This window comes from Vombatus ursinus, unplaced genomic scaffold (genome assembly GCF_900497805.2).
Source record: "Vombatus ursinus unplaced genomic scaffold, bare-nosed wombat genome assembly UNPS02014828.1, whole genome shotgun sequence".
Lineage (NCBI taxonomy): Eukaryota > Metazoa > Chordata > Mammalia > Diprotodontia > Vombatidae > Vombatus > Vombatus ursinus.
In genome coordinates this window covers 2,630,383-2,647,343 of record NW_020954606.1, presented here as the reverse complement: position 1 = coordinate 2,647,343, position 16,961 = coordinate 2,630,383, and the positions used below count along the sequence as shown (strand labels likewise).

Sequence of the window (16,961 nt, the reverse complement as noted above, 5' to 3'; positions counted from 1 at the left end):
TTTTCACTTTACCTAAGTCCATACAAGTCTTTCCTGGTTTTTCAGAAACCATCCTGAATGTCATTTCTAATAGAACAGTAGTATTCCATCACATTCATATACCACAACTTGCTCAACTGTTCCCCAGTTGATGGGTCTCCCCTCAGTTTCCAATTCTTTGCCACCACAAAAAGAGCTGCTATAAATATATTTGCACAGGTAAGTTCTTTTGCCTTTTATTTGATCTCTTTGGGATACAGACCTAGTACTGAAATTGCTGGGTCAAGGGGTATACACAGTTTTATAGCCCTTTGGGATTCTTTTCCTTTTCTGTCATGCTAACCAATTTGATAGGTGTGAGATGATATTTCAGGGTTGCTTTAATTTGCATTTCTCTAATCTATGATGATTTAGAGCATTTTTTCATGTGACTATTCATAGCTTTAATTTCTTCTTCTGAAATCTGCCTGTTCATATCCTTTAATTTATCAATTGGACAGTGACTTGTATTTTTATAAATTTGGCTCCATTCCCTTTATATTTGAGAAATGAGGCATATATCAGAGAAATTTGTTATAAAAATGTTTTCCCAGTTTCCTCTTTTCCTTCTAATTTTGGGTACATTAGTATTTTTGTATAAAATCTTTATAATTTGATGCAATTGAAATTATCTATTTTACTTCCTGTAATCTTCTCTATCTCTTGTTTGGTCATAAACTCTTCCCTTTTCCATAGATCTAACAGGTACATTTTTCCATGCTCCCCTAATTTACTTATGATATCATCCTTTATGTCTGAGTCATTTATCCTTTTTTACCTTATTTTGGTATATGGTATGAGGTGTTGGTCTGTACCTGTTTTCTGCTGAACTGCTTTCCGGTTTTCCGAGCAGTTTTCATCAAATGATGAATTATTACCCCCAAAACTTGGATATTTGGGTTTATCAAACACTAGATTACTATGCTCATTTACTACTATGTATTATGTACCTAATCTATTCCACTAATCCACCACTCTATTTCTTAGCCAGTACCACACTGTTTTGATGATTACTGCTTTATAATACAGTGTGAAATCTGGTACTGGTAGGCAGCCTTCCTTTACTTTTTTGCATTGATTTCTTTGATAGTGTTGACCTTTTGTTACTCCATATGAAATTTATTATTATTTTTTCTAGCTCTATAAAATGATTATTTGGTGGTTTGATTGGTTTGGCATGGAATAAGTAAATTAAATTAGGGAGAATTATCATTTTTATTCTATTGGCTTGGCCTACCCATTAGCAATTAATATTTCTCCAGTTATTTAGAACAGTCTTTATTTGAGTGAAAAGTGTTTGTGCTTGTGTTTATATAATCCCTGGGTTTATTTGGCAGGTAGACTCCCAAGTATTTTACATTGTCTGCCATTATTTTAAATAGAATTTTTCTTTCAGTCTCTTCCTGCTGAGTTTTGTTGATAGTATATAGAAATGCTGATGATTTATGAGTTTATTTTATATCCTGCAAATTTGCTAAAGTTATTAATTGTTTTAACTGGTTTTTTCAATTTATTCCCTAGGGTTCTTTAAGTATACCATCATATCATCTGCAAAGATTTATAGTTCTGTTTTCTTATTGCCTATTTTTATTCATTCCATTTCTTTTTCTCGGCTTACTGCTATAGCTAGCATTTCTAGTACAATATTGAATAATGATGGTGATAATGGATATCCTTGCTTCACTGCTGATCTTATTGGGAAGGCTTTTAATTTATCTCCGTTACAAATCATGCTTGCTCTTGATTTTAGATAGATACTCCTTATCATTTTAAGAAAGATTCCATTGATTCCTACATTTTCTAGTGTTTTTCGTAGGAATGGATGTTATATTTTGTCAAAAGCTTTTTCTGCATCTGTTGATATAATCATCTGTATTTTCTTGTTTTTGTTATTGATACAGTCAGTGATGCTGATAGTTTTCCTAATATTTAAGTAGCCCTGCATTCCTGGTATAAATTCCACCTGGTCGTAGTGTATAATCTTTTGTTATTATTCATTTTAAACTCAAATACAAAAAGAGAGAAAAAAAGAACATTTCCATGTACACAGCAGAACATAAAGAGAGGATTTAATAGAAAACCATAAATTTCCATTTCAGACTGTTTACTTTTAAAAACAATTATATAATAAATACTACACATTGTTTTCAAAGCTACCCAGCTTTCCTGTGCTTTGTTTTATCATTCCCCTGCCCTCTTGTCCCCTTCTCCCCCTATTTTCCTGTAAGGTAAGATAGATTTCCATACCCAATTGAGTGTGTATTTTATTCCCTCCTTAAGCCAAATCCTATGAGAATAAGATTCACCCATTCCCTCTCACCTTCCCCTGTTACCCCTCCATTGTAAAAGCCTTTTCTTGTCTGTTTTATATGAGATAATTTACCCCATTTTACCTCTCCCTTTCTCCTTCTCCCAATATAATCCTCTCTCACCCCTTAATTTTATTCTACAGATATCACCACTTCATCTTCAACTCACCCTGTGCCCTCTTTCTTTCTATCTATCTATCTATCTATCTATCTATCTATCTATCTATCTATCTGTCTATATACATACATTATTTTCCAGGTCAGTTGTTTTTCCAATGAGATATTTCACATTGTTTTCTAATTTTTCATTCTTTTGGATTTGTTTTACAGTGTCTTGATTTCTCATTAAGTCACTAGCTTCCAATTACTCTATTCTAATTTTTAAGGAAGTATTTTCTTCAGTAAGCTTTTGGACTTCCTTTTCCATTTGGCCAATTTTGCCTTTTAGAGCATTGGCTTTCTGGACCTCTTTTGCCATTTGGGTTAGGCTATTTTTTAAGGTGTTACTTTCTTCAGTATTTTTTGGGGTCTCCTTTAGCAAGCTGTTGACTTGTTTTTCATGATTTTCTTGCATCACCCTCATTTCTCTTCCCAATTTTTCCTCTACTTCTCTTACTTGCTTCTCAAAATCCTTTTTGAGCTCTTCCAAGGCCTGGGACTGATTCATGTTTTTCTTGGAGGCTTTGGATGTAGGAGCTTTGACTTTGTTGTCTTCTTCTGTTTGTATGTTTTGATCTTCTTTGTTACCAAAAAAAAAAATTTCATGGTCTGACTCTTTTTGCAAGGTTTGCTCATGATCCCAGCCAATTACTTGCGTTATAAACTCTTTGTTAAGATAGAGGTCTGCTTCCAGTGTGAAGAATGACTATACCAAGCTTTGGGGGCTGTGTGCAATTGTTTTCAGAGATACTTCTAGGGACCTGTAAATTTTCATTTCTTCCAAGGTGGTATGATCAAAAGCAAGGTGTTTACTCCTTTTCTGGCCTGTGCTCTGGTCTATGAGTGACCACAAGCACTCTTTTCTATCTTGGAACTGTGAGGAGGATTTCCTCTTCACCAGCACTGCACGGTCCACCACACCAGCACTCCTCCTCGCCCCAGGACCACTACCCAGAACTGTGACCCAGATGTAAGCATGGGCAAAGCAAGAAAATCCTGCACCAGCAAAGAGATCCCTACAGACCCCCTCTGATCGGCCACTCAATTCCCTCTTAGTCTGTGGGCCAGAAGCTTAGGAGGCAGCCACTGCCCCAGGGCCATGCTCGGGAACTGGGATTGAGATCTAGCTTCTCTCTCTCACCAAAGAGAGACTTTTCCCACTGACCTTCTAAGTTGTCTTTGGTGTTCGTGGGTTGAGAGGTCTGGAAACCGCCACAGCTGTCTGTGATTACGTCCTTTGAGGTCTGCCTTGCCTGCGCGCCCACACCCAACTGAACTCCTCTCCCCGCCCAGCTCAATACACCTTTCTGATCAACCATCCAGGTTGTCTTGGGCTGGAAATTTGTTTTACTGTCTTTTTGTGGGTTCTGCTGCTTCAGAATTTGTTTAGAGCCATTTTTTACAGGTATTTGGAGGGGTCCAATTAACTTTTAATCTATGCTTTGACAGCCCTTTAGTAAATCTAATTTTATTGCATTGTAGTCTGAAAAGGGTACATTTAATATTTCTGCTTTTCTTTGTTTGGTTGTGAGGTTTTTATGTGCTAATATATGGTCAAGTTTGGTGAAGGTCTCATGTACAGCTGAGAAAAAGGTATCCTCCTTTCTATTCTCATTCAGTTTTTTCTGGATATCTATCATATCTAACTTTTCTAAGATTGTATTCATCTCCTTGACTTCTTTCTTGTTTATTTTATGGTTAAATTTATCTACTTCAGAGAGGGGAAAGTCGAGGTCCCCCACTTGCACAGTCTTACTGTATATTTCCTCCTATAATTCATTGAACTTTTCATTTAAGAATTTGGATGCTATGCTGTTTGGTGCATATATGTTTAATATTGATAGTACTTTATTGTCTGTGATTCCTTTTAGCAAGATGTAGTTTACGTGCTTATCCCTTTTAATTAGATCTACTTTTGCTTTAGCTTTGTCTGAGATTATGGCCTTTTTTACATCAGCTGAAGCATAACAGATTCTGCATTAGCCCTTTATTTTAACTTTGTGTGTCTTTCTGTTTCAAGTGTGTTTCTTGTAAGCAACATATTGTTGGATTCTGATTTCTAATCCACTCTGCTATCTGCTTCAGTTCTGTGAGTGAGTTCATCCCATTCATATTCATAGTTATGATTACTAACTGTGCATTACGAAATATTTCTTGATGTCCTTGAATGTACAAGTAAAACCCACTCCTTTATTTGCCTCTCTAAGGCATCGGTTCCTCCGGTAGCATGTCCATTCAGTAGACACTGAACACAGACTTTTAAACTCAGCTTCATCGTCTGAAAACTTTGTGAATTTTGGCATTCTCTGACCCCTTTTCTGCCACTCCAAAATCATAAAGCTGCATAATAATGAAGACCATATTTTCCTTTGTTCCACAAGTTCCCATGGCTAAAGAGGTTAGTCATCTCCAAGTGATCACCCTACTTGTAATCAGTCTCTTCGTCCTAATTTGGGCTAGTCATTACAGAGAAGAGAATCTGTTGTTAAGATGATTTGGGGAAATTTTTCAGTGTGGCTACAATTTGTGCTCCACTGGCGTAGCCTTCCAGAACTGAGGACCACTCAGTACTGAGGATCAGAGTAGGAAATTGTGAAATATTTCCTGTTATTCAATATAGAAATATATAGTATGTCCATTGATTGGTGTGATAGCAATATATTTTTATCCCTAATAAATATGTGATGTTGGGGTGTTGGATTTACTCAACCCCATTCCACTTAAAGTAATAAGATACCCAATGAATAAGTTCATTCATAGGCCTTAGGTTAATTTCAAAAAGGCCTTTGAACTTCACACAAGACTTCTGTTTTGCTTTGTTTTGTTTTTTGGTTAGATTGAAGGAACTTGGTCACAACTCAGGGATCATCTATAAATTGTCAAGGGAGCTCAGAAGGGAACTTGGAGCAAGCGTGACATTCCAGCACACCCCTGAGGAGCAAAGACAATACTGAGCTATGGTAGAGATGGGAGATATCAAAAAGGGTCATTGGCTTTACAGGTATCTCAGAGCAAAAAATCCAGGGTGAAAGAAGTCTTGAGAAAAGGTTGACTCTTTGAATCCTATTTTCCCTCCTGTTTCCCGTCTAACCACCAACATTGTTAGTATAATCTGTTATTTCATTACCCAAACATTTCCAATAAACTGAATTTTGCCTCAACCACAAAGAGCCCAGGGGTTAACTAGAAAGAGATAAAAATGTAAAGTTAGGCAAAGAGCCTGACCATTGTGTGAATGTTAGTAAATATCTTAACTGGGAGTTAAGAGTATGACTGAGCTTATAATTTTATGCCTAAAATAAATAAATATCCCTACACTTATTACTCCTTTAGCCTTTAAATGAGCCAAAGTGTGTGTGTGTGTGTGTATATGTATGTATGCATATACTTACATATATACTTATATAATATAGACACACTTGTGTATTATGTTTATTTTAAATTCTTATTATAATCCCTATTTTATATATTTTTCAGCAATGTGGAGTGGCCTCTTTACTCATTTAATTGAATCTTGGAATAATTTTAAAGGCCTGGATCAAAATTACACAACATGGATGGACCTCTTACAAAACTCTGGCTACCATACACAAAAGTTTGGAAAATTAGACTATACTTCAGGACATCACTCCATTAGGTAAACAGTGAATCATATGCCTACTGATGTAGTATGTGTGAATGTGTGTGGATACATACACTAATGTGACTGTTTTTAATAGCCCAAAGGTAAAAATATTCTTAAATTTTTGTTTCTGTTAATATAACTTAGATTCTAATGACATCCTCTCAAACTAACGTGATTAAGGTACTTATGAGTTTCTTTTCCATAAACATTAAAAGAAACCCACATGATTCTAAGGGTTGTTCCATCTGTCGGTTGTTTTTGGTGTGTACATCTCAGTACAGTGTTTATTGTAGCACCTTCTTTTAGAAGTCAAAGTCTTTTTTGGCTTTTGCCCTTGGGGTCTGACAGTACCAGTCTGACCCCTTGGTCAGTATCACAGCCCTTCAAATTCTTGAAGATTTTTGTCATGTTTCCCCAAGACTTCTTTTATGCAGATTAACATCCCCAGGTCCTTCAGTCTGTCTTCATAGAACATAAACTCAAAACTCTTCATCCTCCTGTTTGCCCTCCTCTGGACACTCTACCTTGTATCCAGGAAGACCTGAGTTCAAATTCAACCTCAGCCACTTCCTAGCTGCATGACCACAGGCAAGTCACTGAATCTCCTTCAGCTTCAGTTACCTTATCTGTAAAATAGGGGTGATAGTAGCAGCTACCTCCCAGGGTTGTTGTGAGAATCAGATGAGAGGTAGAGGAGGCACCTTGCAAACCTTATAGTACTATGTAAATGCTAGTTATTATTACTATTATTATGCTTCCCCTATCTTACAGTTGTGAAGCTAGCTTTTTTTTCCTGTAATTTCATCGATGTGGATGTTCCCATCGATGCTACATATTACAAACTCTGCATACCTTCCTGTCCTCCCTTAAATTCACTACAGGGAGTCCACCCCATGTTCTAGGGAGTGTTCCCAAATTCTCCCAGCCTTGTCCTATATGTATGTCTTGATTTTCAGATGGAATGAGCCCTTCTCTTTTTCATCACACACCTTACTGATGATATGTCATTCACTTCCGTTCCTCTTATTCTCTCTTTCTTATCTTTGATATCAATACCATATTAGCCATTTCTATTCTTTCCTTTCTTATCCAAGAGTCGTTCTCCTTGGTAGAGAAAATAAGAATTTGGTTTCTCTCCCTTCTCTCCATCATTTGTTATTATTGCCCTGATTTGCTGCCTTGTCCATTCATATATCTTTTCTTCCCCAGCATATCTTTTTTTAATAGCCTTTTTTTATTCTCCTTGGTTTTTCTCTGCAATCTCAGCTCATTCTAAGGTTTAACATTATGATTGTAGGGCAGTGGCATGCTTTTATGTCCGTCGTCTTATCACCTACCCTTTCTTCCATCGTCTGAAGGCATCTTTAAAATCTGAGCACGTTGATAAGTTCCCAGTGCATCTGCATGGGTCTCTTCAAACGGCTCTTTTTTTCAGTACAGTTGTTTCTTTGCTTCAGAATTCCACTCAAGAGTTTCCCCTCCCTTCTAGGCTGGCTTCCCTGTGGAATTGTAGACTTTAGGATTGTAATTCACCGTCCTCTGAGCCCTCTGACATCTCCTTCCAATTACATCACTTTATGCTCACCTTTCTTCCTCCTCTGTCACAAATTCTAAGTTGGAGCGTTATCTTTCCACCCAAGGATCCTATCATTTCCTCCCCTAACAACTAATTCCTGCATTTTGGTATCAGCCAACTCCAGTTAATCAATAAGCATTTATTAAGCACCTACTATGGGTCAGGAATTGTGGCAGGTGCTGGGGATACAAATACAAAAATGAAACTATTCTCAATTATAAGGAACTTACATCCTAATGAGGAAAATGACAGATACCTATATAGGTGTATAGTGTCTAATGCCCATAGGTACTGTGAGGTTAGAATTAGATATCTGTAAAGTGCTGTGCAAACCTTGAAGTGCTATATAAATGCAAGGATCACACAGCTAAGTTCTGTGTTCTTATTGAATATCCTTTCTATGCTATGAGTAAACTTCCTTTTTGATAATTATTGAATGATCTACAAGTGTTTCATTTCTTTCAAGTAGTAGATGTAAATATTTAATAATAGTTAATATTTATATAGCACTTTAAGGTTTGCAAAGTACCAGGAGACCAGCCTGAGTCAACAACCCTGGTGTCTGGCACTGATGATAATACTACAGATGAGGTATAATGAGGATAGAGTACAGTGAAACTATCTCCTCCCCATTTTACCAATTAGAAAACTGAGGTAAGTAAAGATTAAGTGACTTGGCCAAGGTCAAACAGCTGGTAAATGTCTGAGACTAGATTTGAACTTAGATCTTCCTGACTCAGTCCAGCACTCTAGTCATAGAAATGGTCTGGTCAGTGGAGAAGGATATAGTGACTCCTGGTGGCCTTGAGACATGCACAAGTTTGAAAAGCCCTGATTCCATGTAGGTGGAATTTTTTACGCCTTTAAGCGATTAGTAAATCAAGATATGTCCAGTGAGACCTAGGAATCTGAGAGTGGCAATGGGGTTTGAGCTATCGTTCCATAAGCCAGTCATGACAGTTTCAATACCTTTTAAGGAGAAACTAACTAACCTGAAAGGATCAGGGCCTTAGGAAAAGCCAGCCTGACTGGGCTCCATGATAAAGGACTCTGGTAGATAATATTCTGCTACCATAATGGTTTAAGGATATTGATAATCTGGAGAGGATCCAAAAAAGAACATCCAGAAGAGTGAAAGGCCATAAGCTGATATCTTAGGAGGATTCGTTGAAGGACCTGGGAATGTTCAGTCTAGGAAAGAGAAGACTCACGGATGGCATGAGAGCTTTTTCCAAGCTATTTCCAAGTAATTGTCTTGACCTTCTGGGCCAAAGCCGTGTTAGACCACTCCAGTGATTCAGATTTAAGGACTAATATTTAGTGAAGTACTAGTGGACTACAAAATGCAATAAAAATCACTTTACTAATTAAAGAATTAGAAGAGTCAACTTTAAAGTTTTTTAAAGGGTATAAAATGCTACTCTCCTCCACCTTCTCTGCCAGGTCAGGAATTCGGGCAGGAAACCCAAAAGCGGGTGGGGGTCAGGTGTCACCTCTGACACAATTCTCCTCCGGGCTGGGCTTCTTATTCTTCAAGGAACAAAAAGCCAAAGAGCCCCCAGCTCCCCCCAAGAACCTGCTGCTAGACCACCCCTACCCCCACCCCCAGGAAACAGAATACTGGGCAGGACTTTGAATAGAAAAGGTAGAAAGAAGACAGAAGCATTGGAAACCAAGGGAAAGGAGGAAGACAGAGCTCCAGATCAAGAGTCTGAGTACAGCTAGCCAGTTGCTCCTTGTGCTATTGGCCCCTCACCGTCCCACTCATCACCCACGGCAGAGCAACACAGCGTCTCCCCAACATGCTGAGGAAGGATTAGATGTCTTCTCAGGCATAACTGATCAGCGTTACAAAGTTGAACTTCAACTCGATGTCAGGAAAAACATCCTAATAATTAGAGCTGTCCAAAAGTCGTACGAGTGCCTCAGTTGGTGGTGGGTTCCCCCACCCCTGCAGGTCTCTAACCAGACTCTGGATGACCGCTTGTCAGGTATGTTATAGTGGAAATTTCTGTTGTGTACGTGTTGGACTGGATGGCCACTGAGGTCCCTTCCAACTCAGAAATTGTGGGATTCTGTTTGTTTTGAAAGATCCAGGTTATTTGTCTTAGAAAGGCGTGAGTGAAGATATAGACCCTTTCTCCCAAAATAACACGTGGGTTACATCTGGGGGGATTCGTCCAGGATTCCTGTTGGCTGCAGGCCCATAGGAAGCAGACTGCCTGATTTACTCAAGATCTTGAGTGTTTTTCTCTTTCAGGAGTAGCTTGGTAATGCTTCCCACTGGACCCGTGTCACGTCACCTGAATAACTCACATTAGTAAGAAAGGGCAAAGTCCAGGTTTTTTCTTCCTCACTGTGACTGCCCTTGGTTGCTCCTCCGGCTCAGGGTCACGTCCTTAATCTTTCATCTAGATATTCTTGACGCTCTTTCAAAAGGCTGGGGAACAGGTCTTTTGATTACTGGACTACGTCCATGTACGTCTCCAAGGCCACCACTCTGGGGCTGATGGAGGAGTGCTGTGTCCTTAGAGATCTGTTCCAAAACACAGGTTTTCAGCTTCACACACCTGGATGTGAGGGTATAGACAATATGTCTCAAAAGTTTTGATGCAAGCCTCACTCAGCCCCCGAGATAACAGCCATGGAGAGACAGTGGCAAAGCCTCTTGACCTGAGAGGCTGAGAGATGGCAACCACTAGGAATAAAAACAAGAGCCCCCAGCCTGAGCTAGAGAGAGGCAGGAATGGAATCTCTCAGCCCAAGGGATTAAAGTTTATTAAAGCATTAAACTGCACTAATATGCATCATAAACTTTATGATGCCTGAGTCTGAGAGTGGGTGGAAGACAGGACCTTTTGGATGTCTCTGAAGGACCAGTGTATCTGTTCCCTTTTATGGTCCCGGTAAGGAGTAGCTTTAGCCCACAATAACTTAAGCCTATAAAATCATCCCCTGACCACTGAGGACTTAATCACTCATCCTCAGTGAGGTGTGAATGCCTTCATAAGTACACAGGTCCTGTCATCAAGGCAGCCAAACCCTCCATAGGAAGAGTCAAAGTACAGTGACCTCATCTGTCAATGTGATCATAGGGCCTTGATATACCCTCTTCATACTATTTAGTTTAAAAAGGTAAGGGTGGGGGGAGATGTCCCACTGTAAGGAAAATATAATCAGTAATAAAATAAAATTTTTGAAATTTCTGGATTTCAGGTACAGTAGCAAGTCATAACTATAACTTTGATGCTCAGGTACAAATCTGTTAAAATATGACCTGACTTTTACAAGAGAATTTATTGAAGCAGACTTTGTAAAAATAGACATTTTATAGAATTCTCTGATTGTACGATAACTTGGAAAGGATGCAAATTGAGGGAGGAATTCACAACTCTTAATAGAAAGTAAATTATTTTTGTGAAGACTTAAAGGATATAGTAAGCTAACTATAGTCCTTGCTCTGAATAATCTTAGTATTATGTTAGTGTTCGGCCAGTTTAGAGTATCATAGGATCAAGAACTGGACAAGACTTTAGAGATAACTTCATTGAGCCTCCCTTATTTTACAAACTAGAAAACTGAGGCCAAATAGGTTTGGTGACTTGCCCAGGCTCATACAGGTAATAAGTAGCAGAGTCAAGATTGGAATGTGGGTCCTCTGTTTCCAAATCTAATATTCTTTCCATAAGACTGTGCCATTATCCTTTCTTAGTATTATATATTTATTTTGAACTATTAAAGTATTTCATTCATATACATATATATATACACATACATACATACATATCCCATTTGTTTTAAATGCTACTTTAATATTTCTAATTTCATAGTGGCCAGCTTCAGAACTTGTCACTTTTCCATGTTAAGGGTTCTGAGGGTTCCTTTTTCTGTTCTACTTTGTATTTAAAAATGCCCATTTTATTTGATGTTTTCAAGTTCATAATGAAAAAAATTAAGAGGCTTGTGATAGCAATATAAGACAAAAGATCCATTTTTGTCTTGGTGGTTTCTGAGTAGAAGGTAATTTTCAATACCTTAATTATTTTCAGTATATTTTCATTTATTCATCTTCTTACTGAAATTTGGAGGAAGAGAAGTCAGCTGTTAAGATGATTTATATGACTCTTTTATGCACCCACACAGTCATTTGTCTGAACAAATGGGTCAGGGTTGCTGTTATTAACATAGTCCTACAAAGGTTATATAAATTATGCTGAATCATTTCTTGAGATTTCTGTATGCCATTTCAAATTTTTGAGGGAAAAATAGTGATCTAATGCAGTGCTTTGTAGTAATGGATACACAATACATTTTAACTCATTGATTTGCCATTGTAAAACCCTAGGCTCAGTGTTTATGACTCAGTATAGACCTGTAGTCTATAAATGATGCAGATAACTTCCTGATTCCATTTATATTTTTATGCTAATGAATTTCATAAGGTTACCCCTCTGTGTTTTATCTTTAAAAAAAAACAACTGTCTCTGTGTATCCCTGTAGGGGAACAGCTTAATTGTATTACTTTGGCATTTTCCTTGGTTTAGCTAGGTGTCCTACGTCAGCCTTTCCTAGGCACAGAGAAAAGAAAAGGGAAACAGGGAAAGAATGTGGAGAGGGCTTCTCAAACTGTATTTTGATGATGTATATAGGGGTTTCATGAGAAAATTCATAAGCTAGTGATATTTTGCCTTCTAAATATGAAATTATATAAGTATCAAAAATGTTTATGAATGATATTTTCAGTGGAAATAAGATGTATATTATACATGTGTGTTATATTTACATATTATAATATGTATACATATTATATATTATATACATACATATTGTGTATGTATACATGTATATGTTCAGGACAAATTGGAGATAACCTCAGAGGGAAGGCACTAGCATTAAAGGGAACCAGGAAAGGGCTTCTTAGAAAAGGTGAAATTTTAGCTAAGACTCACAGGAAACCTCAGGAGCCAGGAGTCAAATATAAGGAGAGAGAGAATTCCAAATGTGGTGGACAACCAGTGAAAATCCCCCAAGTTGGGAGATGGAGTTTCTTGTTCAGGTGACTGCAAGGAGCCGAAGGTCTCTGGATTGTCGGGCATGGGGAAAGAAGTGAGGTGTCAGAAAACTGGAATAGGAGGAAAGGGCCAGGTTATGAATGGCTTTAAAAGCCAAGCAGAGGGTTTTACATTTGATCCGGGAGGTAATGGGGAGCCATTGGAGATGATTGACTAGGGAGGAGATATGGCCTGACCTGTGTTTTAGAAAGATTACTTTGGTATTTGAGTGAAGGGTGGACCAAAATGGGGAGAGATTTGGTGCAAAGAGACTAGCCTATTGCAGATTAACTTATTTCCATGGAAAAATGTGTCATTCAAAAACATTTTTGACTCATATATAATTTCATATTTTTAATATTTTAGAAGGCAAAATATCATTAGCATATGAGTTTTCTCATGAAATTCTGATTTCTCCCTTAGAGTGTACGTTATTTTTCTCTAGAAATTCTAAAATACTCTGTGCTTGATTTTGAACCTTAAACTCCCACTTACAATGCAATTTTCAAAAGCACTCTTTCTAGCTTTTGAAAATTTTAAAACATCCCTTTTTTACCTCTTCAGATATTACTGTTTATCTGAGAAGGTGGAAAAATGGAGGATGTGGTCAAAGATGTTTTATAGGAAAAAGAAATCACTCAATTTGCTCATTAGAACCAGTATTCCAAGAAGACAAAATTGGGAGGGCAATATTTGTGTAGGGGAATTGGCCTTTGACCATCCCCCACAGCCCAGGAAGCATAGGGTATAATCATGGATTAGGGACAAATGATTGTCAAGATACATTTGTGCCCTGTATGTCTTTGACACTGGAGCTCACCATCCTTGAAAGACAGCTCAGGCAGGAGCCAACAGTTGAGAAAGAGCCCAGACGCTGAGAGGGAATCACTCTTGGAGGGAGGCATGAGATTTCTCTTCCATATAACTTCCAAACATCAGCCAGGGCTCTCTGACCCAGAGCTGCTTAATCAGGAGGAGACACCAGGGGAATAGACACAGATAAGTAGTCTTTCAAGATAAGAAATCACTTCGAGGAATGTAATCTCTGGTAGCCAGAAAGAGATTCAACTATGCACTCAAAGGAGAACTAGTCATAGAAATTGAGAGTTTAGCTGTGAAGATGCGCAGGTTCTAGGAGCCCAGCTGAAATATCTGCTCAATAGGAATTCACCTAAGGGGAAGCAGCAAGAGGTCCACTAGAAGAGGAAAAAGGACAGTGAGATCCTACAGTACCGGAGGCATGACTGATCTTAACCACATGTGTTTCCTACATATCTACTTTACTACCATCATACTCTTTAAGTTTATGCCCCTTCTTCCCATGGATCCTAACTGTATTTGAGGGAGAATGTGCCCCATGTTTATGAAAAGCAAGTTTTGTCACTACTATTTTACTAAGCCATCTTTGCTGTGAGCTTAACTGTGTCTCCTAGCTAACTGTTAAGAGGAGGCATACCAGTGAGGACTTGTGAACTGTAGTTTTAGGAATATAATCTCATAGGGTAACCCTTAAAACCTAACATAATCACCCCCTTGGCACTCCACCTGCAAACTGAGAGGGTGAATAAGAGCAGGTGCTGAACTTTTCAATAATCTATCCCAAAAGACAAAAAGCAATAAAGTTTAGTGGCCATGGCAGTTTTTAAATTTTTTCTTTTTTATCGTAAATTCAATAATAAAGATTTTAAGACACAAAGAATAATAGGGAAGAGAACCGTACAAGAAACTGAACTTTTATCATATGTAGTGTTTGGGTGTAAACATATTGTGTGTGTGTGTGTGTGTGTGTGTGTGTGTGTGTGTCTTGGAGGAATGATAAGGTCAGAAGCCAGGTTGTAAAGGGTTAAAAAGAGAGTGAGATGCAAGAAAATGGAGGCATCTATTGTAGACAGTCTTTTTGAAGAATTTAGCTACAAAGGACAGAAAAGAAATAGGACCATAGTTAACAGGGATACAAGGATCAAGTGGGGCTTTCTTCAGGCTAGGGGAGACAAGGGCATGTTTATAGGCGGTAGGAAATGAGCCAGGAAAGAGAGAGAGAGAGAGAGGGAGGGAGAGAGAGAGAGAGATTGAACATAAGTGAGAAAGTGGAAACAACAGAGCAATCTCTTGGAACAGACAGGATGGAATGAGATCACTCGAACAAGTAGAGGGTTCCTTAGTAGAGGAGTAAAACCACTTTATCATGGGAGACAGGGATGAAGAAGGAGAGAGTGATAGAAGGCATCTGAGTAATAGATGAAGGATAGGAAAGAATGGGCTCAATTTTCTCTGTAAAATATGAAGCAAGATTCTCAGCTGAGAGAGTGGGGGGAGGGAGAGCTATGGAAGATTTGAGTAGGAAAGAAAAGGTTTAGAAGAATAGCTATATAGGGTGAGGTAGTGATTACCTAGCAGCAGTGAGGGCCCAGTTGAGATTATATAAAATAAATTTGTAGGGGGCACAGTCAGAATGTTAGCAGAATTTTCTCTACCTTTATTCAGCAGTATGTGTATAGGGTAGAAGGTGACAAATGGTAGGAGTGATCCAAGGCTGAGGCTTGTCTTGACTGGGCATAAAGATAAGCAGGCTAGGTATTCTCTGTGTCTGTTATATACCTCCAAGAGATTTTGCCAGGACAACTTTCACAAGGAAGGAAATTCTGACTTCTGTTGGAAGAATTTTTCTTTAGTAGTAGATACAGATGCATGTTATTTCTTATGTGTAGAATACTTACTGACTTTACATAATAAGTAAGACCAAAAATTAAGAGCTAAGAGGGACCTTAGCAGTCATTGTACCCCAACTCTCCCGCCACTTTCACAAAGGTCTAGTATTCACTAGGTCTAGTATTAAGATATAGATGTAGTTGTAAGATTTCAAGAATATAATGACAAGGAGTTGATTTTACAAGCAGCCAAAAATATCGAAATATCAAATGGCATTACACAAAATTTTTCTCCAAAAGTGAGAAATGATAGAAGTTGCTAGAATGTTATACCCAAAATTAAAAGGTAGGACATTGTCCCCAAATTAGCTTCTCCATTGAGCTAAACATTCTTTTCAAAAATGAGATGTTGCTGGCTCCCCCTATCCCTTCCTCCAGTCTTCTACTTGCGGATTATATGAGTTAATGAGTTCCCCTCCTTCTATGACCTTTGATGATATTAGGTTTCAGAGGGGACACTTGTTTCTTCTCCATTAGAATGTCTCCAACGTTTCACCTTTATATATTCCTTTACAGCTGCTCAAACACATTTCCCATTTATATTTCTCTTGACACCTGTGTTTAACCTTTTAGCCTTTCTACTTAGTCTCTTCATCAGGAATGTTTCAATGTCCTCTATTTCATTCAGGTCCATTTTTCCTCTGTCAGACTATATTATTTTTTGCGGTATAAGTCATTCTTGTTTGTAAGCTTTATCTTTTGCTTTTTGGAATATCCAGTATCCAGACTCACTCATTAAAGCGGGTGTTTACCAAGACTCTTTCCTGGTCCCTCTTCTCTTCCTCTAGACTATCTTGATTGGTGATCTTATCAACCCCCCATAAGTTCAGTTATCATCTTTATGCAGCTGATTCTGGATTTTGTATATCAAACTGTCATCTCTCTCTTGAGCTCCATTTTTATACCTGCAGCTGCCTTTTAGCTATCTCAAGTTGGGTGTCCTTTAGGAATTTCAAACTCATCATGTCCAAAATAAAATTCATTATCTTTTCCCCCTAAAATATCTCCTCTTCTGAGCTTCCCTGTTACTGTCAAGGGCACCCACCACCACATCCCAGTTACCCAAGCCTGCAATCTAGGTATCGTCTGTAACTCTTGTTGCACACACATATTAAGTCTGTTGTCCCATCTTGTCATTTCTACCTCCATGTCTTACAGTATCTCTCAAAGATGGCCCCTTCTTACCACACACCTACGCTGTTGCAGTATCCTACTGATTGCTGCACCTGCCTCTAGTCTCTCCCCACGTCATTCAGTCCTCCACTAAGAGCTGCCAAAGTGATTTTCCTGAAGAGTCAGTCTGATCACATCACCTTCTTACTCTAAACTCCGGTGGCTCCCTGTCACCTCCAGGATCAAATATAAAATCTTATATTTGACATTCAAATTCTTTCACAACCTGGTCCCTTCCTACCATTCCATTTTTCTTACACTTTATTCCCTCTGACACACACTGCAGCCTAATGACACTTGCCTTCATGTTGTTGCTCAAACACAACACTTCAGTCATCTTAC

The 16,961-nt window shown here is 38.3% G+C and overlaps 1 protein-coding gene across 1 annotated transcript in view; it reads left to right on the top strand.

The window, feature by feature from the left end:
• ARSK (arylsulfatase family member K) overlaps positions 1-16,961 on the top strand; it is a 48,006-nt gene that overhangs the window by 11,426 nt on the left and 19,619 nt on the right. The window contains exon 3 of the mRNA XM_027838476.1: positions 5,964-6,123. Coding sequence (XP_027694277.1) covers positions 5,964-6,123 — 160 coding nt within the window. The remainder of the gene's footprint in view (positions 1-5,963; positions 6,124-16,961) is intronic.